Below are 10,356 nucleotides of genomic sequence, written 5' to 3' on the forward strand. Positions count from 1 at the left end.
GTGCCTCTGGACATCACATGAATAGTGCTGATGAACAGCAAAATACATGTTCCTCCCTGCAGCATGTGTAACTCATAAGTGTCCAGGAAATTGTGGCCAAGGTGGCAACCCTAATACATACATACATATACATACAATAAGACATGTATGTTTGTATCTCTGTGTTAAAGTCCTTTTCAGGCCACCTGAGACTTCATATATTTGAGCCCTAATAAGTTTTTAATTTTTTTTTTAAATAATTTTTTATCTTGAACGTAACAGTACATTTAAATGCATTTTTTGTGTGTTTTGCTCAACTCTTTTGTCTAACCCCGCAACGCATTAAATTTGATTGCTCTCATGTGAACACACTTATTTTAACTCGTAATACACACACTATTTCCATCACGTGCAAAAAGCCACATATTACCCCCTATTGCTTGCACGCTATAGTTAGCGCAACATTCTTAATCTAGCCATGAAATTTGTAAATACATTTGTTTATTCAGAATTATTTTAATGAACCCCCCCCCTGCAATATAAACCTACACAGCTATATGCTATGATCCCATACACCACCACAACCCCCTTCGCAATACACCCCATACACTATTTAACCCCTAAACTGCCACAACCTCAATCGCAATATAACCCCTTACACTATTAAACTCTAACCCGCCACAACCCCATTACAATAAATCCTCTTCACTACTTAACCACCATAACTCCCATCGCAATAACCCCCTACACTTCCCTATGCTATTAACCCTCATCAGCGTAAGCCCTCAACACTAATAACCCCTAACTGCCACAACCCTTATCGCAATAAACTCCCTACATTATTAACTTCTAAACCGCCACAACCTCCATCGCAATAAACCCCTACACTATTAACCTTATAAAGTGCCACAACCCCCATAATAATAAACCCCCTACACTACTTAACTCCTAAGCTGCCACATCCCCATCACAATAAAACCCCCTACACTATTAACCTTATAAAGTGCCACAACCCCCATAATAATAAACCCCCTACACTACTTAACTCCTAAGCTGCCACATCCCCCATCACAATATAACCCCCTACACTATTAACTATAAATGTTCTCATTTTCTAAAATTCTATTTGCTTTTCTCCAGGACAAACATGGTACTCTGTACTTTAGATCTGCGTCATGCTGTACTATATCATGTTGTATTTATTGCATGTCAGTCTTTGTTCTTCATTTTATTTACATTTGCTTCAACCTCATGAACTTTTAGTTATCACTTGTATTAGCTGCCAAAACTGTCATGCTTGATAAAGCTGTATGTCCTTTGTATACCAGTGTTTGTTAACCATTGTATTTTAAAACACGAGAAATACAAATTTAATCGTTTAAAATTTTATTCATGGTACCATAAATACAATTAAAATGATAGTTACACATCTTTTTAACAGCAGCATTCTCACATCAAATATTGTCACAAATGACAAAAGGTGCGTGTTTCAAACAACTGTCGCTGTTCAGTGCATTATACCCATAACCTGTTGCCAGTAGGTTTTTTTGGTGTGGCCTTTGTAAACATGAATGATATTTGCAAACTCAGATATTAATGCAATAAATAGTCAAGTTAGAAACACGTGTTGACAGCACAGTTAATACTTATCCATGTTCAAATGTTTAACTTTTTTTTAAGACATTTGTTTATAACTACTGTAAATAAAATAGCATAGCAGCATTGCTTCCTGTTTGGCTTACTTTTAGTAAAGAAACTGTTTAAAAAGACCTTAAATTGCTGGACACAACTTCAATATAATGGTTGCTACCAAGCTATTGTGTTTCCTCACGTGCCTACTGTTTACTTCAGAGCTGTCAGATGCTCCGTCTTTTCATACTGGGCACTGCCATCTTGGAGCTCACGTATTCTTGCACCCTGTGACAGAGGCAGTAAACATTCACAGATCGTTTATGTTATCAGCTTTTAACCTTTTAAAGCCGTTATGCCGTTCCATTCCGTCATAATTAGACTGGGCTTTAAAGCCGTTATGACGGAATGGAACGTCATAACTAACGGCTGTCCTGAAGCCTTCTGTGCTTCAGGGATTTAATCGCGGTCTGGAGGGCGTTCCTAGGATTGTAGGGACGCCCCCCAGATGCGATCCAATAATTGAAATCTCGCGATCGTATGCACGATCGCGTAGTTTCAATTTGTCTACATCGGAACAGTTGTTCCGATGTAGGCACTTTAACCCTGTCACGAAAGGGTTAAACAGCTGTATCATGTGCTTTGGGTTAGCAAGCACAATACAGAGAGGGAGATTTACATCTTTTACAGTTTTTATACAAAAGTGTAAAAAATACATAACATTACATAAAAAGGCCACATGAATAATATAGAGGAATGTAGCCACTGCAAGAAATGTAAAGTTCCTGCTCTGTATCTTGCACACAATACAGCTGTAAAAAAGCCAGCAATGTCACTGATATGGGAATGGAAACTACTTTTTGTCACAGGGTGCAATAGGACCTACCCTCCAAGATGGCGGTGCCCGGTATTAGGATATGTTGCTTGACCAACAAGCGCTTGTCAGAGGTTAAATTAAGAGAACAGCTTTGAAGATAGCTGCTGGCAGAGGAAGAAAATGAATAGCATGGTGAATATGCCCAGTAGTTATATAACACTATAAGTACTGTAAGTGAAAATAAAACATAGACTTAACAAATGCCATTTTAACACACATAAATAATGTTATTTTTTTGTACAATATTTTGTGATTACAGGTGATCTAATACTTAGAATACAGATGACATTACTTGCAGCCATCTCTGACAGTCCTAATCTCATAGAGGTTTGTGTTCTGATTTCTGCGCCTATGACATCAAATCTAAAAACAAATTTGTTTTAAATGTTCTCAAATTTGTATTTTTGTCCAACTCTTGCTTAGTTTCACAGACTAGTTACATTTTCTCCAGCCATTCAGGACATATACAATGTAATTTTCCCCAATGTATTTCATGTAATGATTTAAGCCCCCAATGTAAGACAGGAAAAGGTGTGTGGGGGGGGGGGCAATGCCTTCTTGTGCTACAGCATAAAAGAAAGAATTATAGATTTCTGATTACTATTTTTTCATGGGCTGAATATGTAATTTAAATACATGATAGTTATAGACAAATTCTAGTTTATTTTGTGGTGCATACTATGATACCTTCACTCGCCTTACTATGGAAAAACAGGGACTCTTTATGGCAACTTTTGACGTTTGGGACAAAGACTCAGCAAAGCTTTGGGAGGAGTTTAACTTTATCACCCAGTAGACGTTAACCTCACCTAGATTTCCAGCATATCCCTTATTATTACTTATTCTTAGCTTCAAAGCATGTTACTTCAAAATGAAAGCCAGGGTCCTAACATGGCTGTGTCTGTATAAGCGGATACATGCACCAGCAATTGGTAGACTGCACAAACCCATGAGCAAAAGGCCAAAAAAACATGCCAGGTTTAGGGCAATGTGGACAGCTGCCTTTGGGCATCTGCTAGATCTCTAGTTGAGTGGACAGTCAAATGATAAAACTGCAATACACCACCCTGTCATCTTAAAGGCTGTGCAATTGCTGGCAAGCCAACCATTCAGAAATAGTTAAGAGGTATATGGCAGCTGTCTAGTAGGGGACTTTTAGGTTTTCAGGGCTCTAAAAGAGACTCCAACACTTCATGTAAGTTTTAGAACTGGGTACGTCTTTAACAGAGGGGTTATATACTCAATTGGATATTTAGTAATCACCATTGAAATAACAATGATTGATCCCCATGTATATGGAACAAAATCATAGGACAGCAAACCTCCCACCCCTCAAAGTACATAAAGGGATCTAAGACCCCTTGTTTGAAAGAAGCAATCTTTCCATTTCAAATTACTTGTCCTGAGTTCATCCAGTTGCCAGGGGAAAATAATAAAAATTACCTTGATCTTATTTTAGGGGTGGCGCAACTCTAAAGAATCTGTTTTTTTTTTCACCTTTCAACCATATAAATGTATCATAGGACCCAATGTTTGAAATAACATTTTTTTGTGCATATACCTGGCATGTAAATTGTCATGGAAATAATGGTCACCTCAAATTTATCTCATATTACATGGTAGGATATTTTATTCCTACCCCTTTTCTACATAATGTATGACATGTTAAATGTAACAAATTTTTTTTTTATGATTATCAATTACAAATATGCATTGGAAAACAATTTGGGTAAATTGATGCTAAACGTGAAATCAAAATGTATTTGCAGTATAATGACACACACTGTTTAGAAAATTATCTAATCATATTTTAACATTTTTGAGTGAGTAACTCATAGGAAAAAATTACTGTAACTGATGTTAAATTTAATGAGTGCAGATAGATAGATAGATAGATAGATAGATAGATAGATAGATAGACACATACCTAATTCTAGAATATCACTTGAAAGTGATGGTAAATCCCAGAGTTTTTGAAACGCTAAGATTTACCAGTGCTACAAATAAAGGAGACTTTCAGTCATGAAGTATAAAAAACTTCTTTTATTAGCTGAAGTTTATGTGGGGCTGAGTGCCTCCGACCTCCCATGGCAAAGCTCTATTTTTCTATAAGATGACGTTTCTACCTCTTAACCAATAGCTGTGCTAGCCAATCGGCATTATACTAAATGGCTAGCACGCTATTGGCTAAAAGTTCTCATTGAGAAAATAGAGGTTTGCCATGGATAGCTCAGCTCCACATAAACTTCAGTAAAATAAAGAAACTATAAGCATGAAGTTTGTTATTCTTCATGACTGAAAGTCCCCTTTATTTTTAGCACTGGTAAATCCCAGAACGGAAAGCACCTCATTTCCCAAATGTAAAATAAAAGTAATATTTATTAATCATCTCTGTGATGCCACCTCTGAGCTCTCTGTCTCTCGCAGTGCCCCATGAGTGTTCCTACTCTATGGGAAGAAGGAGGGAGGCAAAGCAGACCAAAATACAGGAATGCAAACTCTATATCAACAACACAAGGACAATTAAATAAACATCACAAAATGGAATGACATCTCTTTAGCTTAATTATAGATTTACAGTACTTTACATTATGTCCCACTTATACATTGCAACAATAATCTTGGTAGTAGAGTCCTTAAGGGCTGAAATAGAAAAGACTTCTTTTAAATGAATCATCCTTTTACATTAGCAGTTTCCTATGTTGTAAATATAATACAAGTAAAACACAAACTACTGTTTGTATAAATAAAATACACTAACTGCATGTCCTTTAAAATATACTTTTGTCAATAAAGAATAAATTAATCTCTTAAAATCTCTTCTAAACTTTAAGATTAGGCAGTGTTAAACTAGTAAAATAATATGCAATAGCATGATGTTTTGTATTTTAATTAAAAAAGTAATTTAAATAAATATGTTATGTTGTATTTTTTTTTTCTGCCCTTGAAAATCCTTGTGCGATATATATGTGTGCGTATATATATATATATATATATATATATATATATATATATATAAAATTATATATATATATATACTCATTCAAAATAAAGTATGTATTAAAAAATATTTTTAATTCCTATGTTAGCCTAGGTTGCTAATTTATTGAAAGGGCTATTATAGTAAAAATAATTACATGCACCCATTCTTTAGACTATGTAATTTTATCACTATCAACCCTGCACAGCTGGGTTGTGCACCTAGGGCTGCTGATTGTATCAGGTGCAGTTTTCACTGCAGCTCCTGAGTGGTACTTTATCTGTGTGTTTAACTCTGTTGCAAGGGTTATTTAAACAGATATAGTTGCAGGGTCGACAGTGATACAATTACATGCTCTAACAAATAAGAGTTTGTAATTTTTTTACTGTAATAACCATTTAAGCACAAAATAATCTTCCCCGGAAAAAGTAATAAACACTGTAATATAACAAAGATATTTCATGTATTTTTTTCTAATGGGAAATTACAGTTAATGAAATTACAGTGGTCAAACATACCTTTTCCATAAAAAAAAATCTGTGCTGTATAAGTGTACAGGTATATGTGATGTATAGATATGTTTTAAATACTTATTAAACACTCTCCATTTGTAAACAAAATAAATATATAGTAAGCATCAAGTGTTCCAGTTTCCCATGGTTTTAGTAGATCTGATTCCAGTGCATAAATAGCTTCATATTCAGACTTCAGAGCATGTTTTTTTCTGCTGCCATTGCCATAGAGTAAAACAGAGATTTCTCTTTTGATAATAAGACCGACGGCTTGTCAAACTCCACTATCTGTAAATCAAATGCAAATCATTAGTTGTGCATATCAGACCAGCTGCTCACATGAATTTTATTGAAAAGATAAAAACTCACATTCACATTGGAACTTTAAAATGTTTCACTGATCAAACTAATAAACCAGAGAGAGAATATCAGCTTCTGTTCTAAGGGTTGCCACCTCTGCCATGTTTTTCTGAACACTTATAAGTTATGCATGCTGCAGGGTGTGCAGAGAGGAACATGAAAGTGCTATTCAGGGTTGAAATTCATGTTCCTACCTGTACAAACTGCAGCATGTATAACTTATAAGTGTCCAGGAAAATATGGATGAGGTAGCAACCCTAGCTAGATTTGTGTTTTTGCAGAAAAAGAGAAAACATTTATTTTCCTATACAAATTTATGAAACAAATGAAGCTGTGTCTGCTTACAGATCTAAGCAAGATTGATCAGAAGCAATCATGACCACTTGCTATAAAAATGCCAGTATGTGAGAGGGGCTACTCAGCTAGAGAACAAAGAAGGGTGCAGTGATAGCTGTCTCTATTCACTTTAGATTTGGGACAGGGTTGTGGTTTTGGTCTGGAAAGGGTGGAGGCTATGTATGGCCCCAGAACACAGGGAAAATGAGATTATAGAAAGAGCCAGATCACAAGTCAGTAGTCAAGAGGAACAGACTCTTTTATAAGATAGGAAAGATGAAGCTGGAGAGGTATTGAAACAAGGAGAAAGAGGCCCGCTAAAGGCTCTAGTTAAGAGGGAGCTTCAATTGAAAAATGTAAATATGTGGCTCTGTCAGGGACTGACTATAGGAATAGATTAGGCCTAGTTTCCATTGAGGTGGTAAAGTTTGGAAACTGGTGATAAAAACATTTATCTCCATTAAAGTCTATGGAGAATTTTATGTTACCACCAGTTTCCAAACTTTACCACCTCAAACTGTGCCTTAGTACGGTAATGTCCTGTTTGTGGGAAACAAACACTACATGGTGAGTATGAAGCATCACTATCATAGCAGCAAGTGGCATAATATAAGATAGGAGGCTAGAGTCAAGAAATTAAACTTGATCCCAGTAGTCCAGTCACATGAATGGATGGTAGGAGTTAATAAGGGCCTGCGCATTATTCTTAGCTTTATAGGGCATAGAAGGAATGACAAAGCTGCAAAACCACTTAAAGGGACACTGAACCCAATTTTTTTCTTTTGTGATTCAGATAGAGCATGCAATTTTAAACAACTTTCTAATTTACTCCTATTATCAATTTTTCTTCGTTCTCTTGCTATCTTTATTTGAAAAAGAAGGCATCTAATCTATTTTTTGGTTTAGAACCCTGGACAACACGTTTATTGGTCGGTTAAATTAATCCAATAATCAGCAAGAACAACCCAGGTTGTTCACCAAAAATGGGCCGGCATCTAAACTTACATTCTTGCTTTTCAAATAAAGATACAAAGAGAATGAAGAAAATGTGATAATAGGAGTAAATTAAAAAGTTGCTTAAAATTTCATGCTCTATCTGAATCACACAAGAAAAAATTTGGGTTCAGTGTCCCTTTAAGCTGCAACAAAGTAAGTTATGTTATTTATTTGTTATGTGAAAAAAATAACATAGTTTTCACTTTATTTCTATACAGGAACAACACTGGAGTGTAGAAGGGGTAAATAAATTAGCTGTTGCCCCATCAGGACTTGTTACGTGTGTGCTTTCCATTCTTAACTGGGTCACAGGTAATGCATTGTGGCTCCAAAATCCGGAAAGTGGATTGTACTGAGTATTGTACCATACCAGGTATAACCCTGTTCTCTAAATCCCCCTGCCAAAAAGATAAATCAGTTGCTGTTCCTTCACCTGGACGTATCTGAACCACTTGTGGTCAGATTCGGGGAGGTCTCTAGATAGACCTGCAGAGGGTTTTTGAGTTATGACTGCAGTACATTTGAAGTCCTTACTTATATAGATATATATATATATATATAGATAGATATAGAGATAGAGATAGTTTGGGGTGTGCAGTGATTGGTCAGCCTGCTCAGTGTGGCACGGGCCCCTCTTCACATAGCATGCCTGCATGCTAATTTAGGAAGTCCTAACAACATTTGGGATGTTTTCATGTTTTATAGCAGGGTTTTTTTTCTTTTTGTTAAATGAGTATTATCTGGTGCAAAATGCCTTATTGTACTTTACACTGACCTGGTGATAAAAATTATGATAAATGATATAAAAAAAGAGTTTTATGGTTACCATTGAAAAACACAACAAAACAGTTTTCACTAGAAAATGTGCATAGGCAGCTGTTGACAACTTTAGTAACATGATTCTGATCTCATGCAAGTTTCAAATATTTGTAATAGGGTTGCAAGTATGTACTGGTTCAGTTGCACCAGGAATTACATTGTTATTTACGCACATATACATACAGATAAACAATATCTAGGGTATTTGTAAACAGTCTTGTTTTTAGCATTTGTTTGTAGAAACTTCATGTTTTATGTACTTACGTTTCCATCGTCCATTACCATTATCCGGTCACAGTGATACACAGTATTTAAACGATGTGCAATAATGAGCACAGTACATTCAGAAAAAGCATCTTTAATAGTTTCTTGAATAAGTGCATCTGTTTCATTATCAATTGCTGCAGTTGCTTCATCTAAAAGTATTATCTAAGAAAAAGCACAAAACAAATAATGAGCAACCAAAACCATTTGTTGTATTGTGTATATATATATATAAATAAAAGAAGTTTAGGTTGAGAAGTATGGGGTTCAGATGTCAGCGCTCATAGAAGGGAGGAAACAAACAAAAAACAATGTATGGTGCAGTATGAAAGCACAAGTGTATAGTGTAGCAATAAATAATAGAGTAATGCTCACATATTTTGACCTCAAACTTGTGAGGTATGTTGGAAGTGTGGAGGGGATTTGATCCCTATCTGTGTTAAAGCTGTTAACGCCTATGTGGCTGATTGAAGTATGGTATTTCTTTCTTCCAATAACCTTGGGGTATGGTGCGCTTCTCCTCTGTTGAGTATGGTGAACTTTTCCTTTGTTGGATGTGGTAAGCTTCTCCTTTGTTAAGTATGGTGTTCTTCTCCTCTGTGGAGTATGGTACACTCCTCTCTTGTAAGGTATGGTGTGCTTCTCCTCTGTGAAATATGATAAACTTTTCCTCTGTGGAGTATGGGTAGAGACCTCTACCCATGTGTTTGTGATTATTTACATTAAGAACGTGTTTGTGATTATTTACATTAAGAAACGTTTTTAAGGGAGAAAAGCCCCCCAAAAAATGTGTAGCTGTCCTCTGACCCTCTGATGAAGTGAACGTAGTTCACGAAACGCATAAGGGCACACCCACCACTGACGTCATTTCTGGTCCGGCGAGACCGTCAAATACTACACATCAAGAAACGGACCCTGTCACAGACAGGATTTACATCCACAACCATCTGCATTATAAGACATCAGCTTTGCAAAACACCAACCTGGATAATCCAAAGACATATCAAGGTAATGATTATATTGCATCTTTCTGATTCTTGCAAATTAGAAAAACTGAAAAAACGCTACCGTTCTAACCTTCTCCACCCTCAACAATAACTTCAGGGTAGCAGAACATAACACCCTACGTTTATCAAACAGACATTGTCAGACACTTGAAAGCCCATTTGTATCTGGGACTTTTTATCAAGAGGACAGCTACACATTTTGGGGGGGGGGGTTCTCCCTTAAAAACTTTTCTTAATGTAAATAATCACAAACACGTTGTTTATGTTTTAGCTTGTGCCAAATAAAGAAGTTTTAATATTGACACCTACAAGCTTGCCTTCAGAGATTTATTTTTGTCTTCTAAGATTCTACCACACATCACACTCTTTTTAGGAGCAGTGTTTACCTCAACTTTAACTTCCACCACCTGGAGATCTCTACCCATACTCCACAGAGGAAAAGTTTACCATACTCCACAGAGGAGAAGCACACCATACCTTACAGGAGAGGAGTGTACCATACTCCACAGAGGAGCAGCATACCATACTTCATAAAACAGGTGAGGGTAGCACACTTTGAAGTTAAATATGTTAATCAAATATAATTATGAAAACAGG

The 10,356-nt window shown here is 36.1% G+C and overlaps 1 protein-coding gene across 1 annotated transcript in view; it reads right to left on the bottom strand.

Moving 5' to 3' along the window:
- Positions 1–1,348: 1,348 nt before the first annotated feature.
- Positions 1,349–10,356, bottom strand: part of LOC128654044 (ATP-binding cassette sub-family C member 5) — a 432,957-nt gene continuing 423,949 nt past the window's right edge. Inside the window, exons 28-29 of the mRNA XM_053707695.1 lie at positions 8,753–8,917; positions 1,349–6,265 (exon numbers count right to left, since the gene is read on the bottom strand). Coding sequence (XP_053563670.1) covers positions 6,173–6,265; positions 8,753–8,917 — 258 coding nt within the window. The 3' untranslated portion in view covers positions 1,349–6,172. The remainder of the gene's footprint in view (positions 6,266–8,752; positions 8,918–10,356) is intronic.

Source organism: Bombina bombina, chromosome 3, assembly GCF_027579735.1.
Source record: "Bombina bombina isolate aBomBom1 chromosome 3, aBomBom1.pri, whole genome shotgun sequence".
Classification (NCBI taxonomy): Eukaryota; Metazoa; Chordata; class Amphibia; order Anura; family Bombinatoridae; genus Bombina; species Bombina bombina.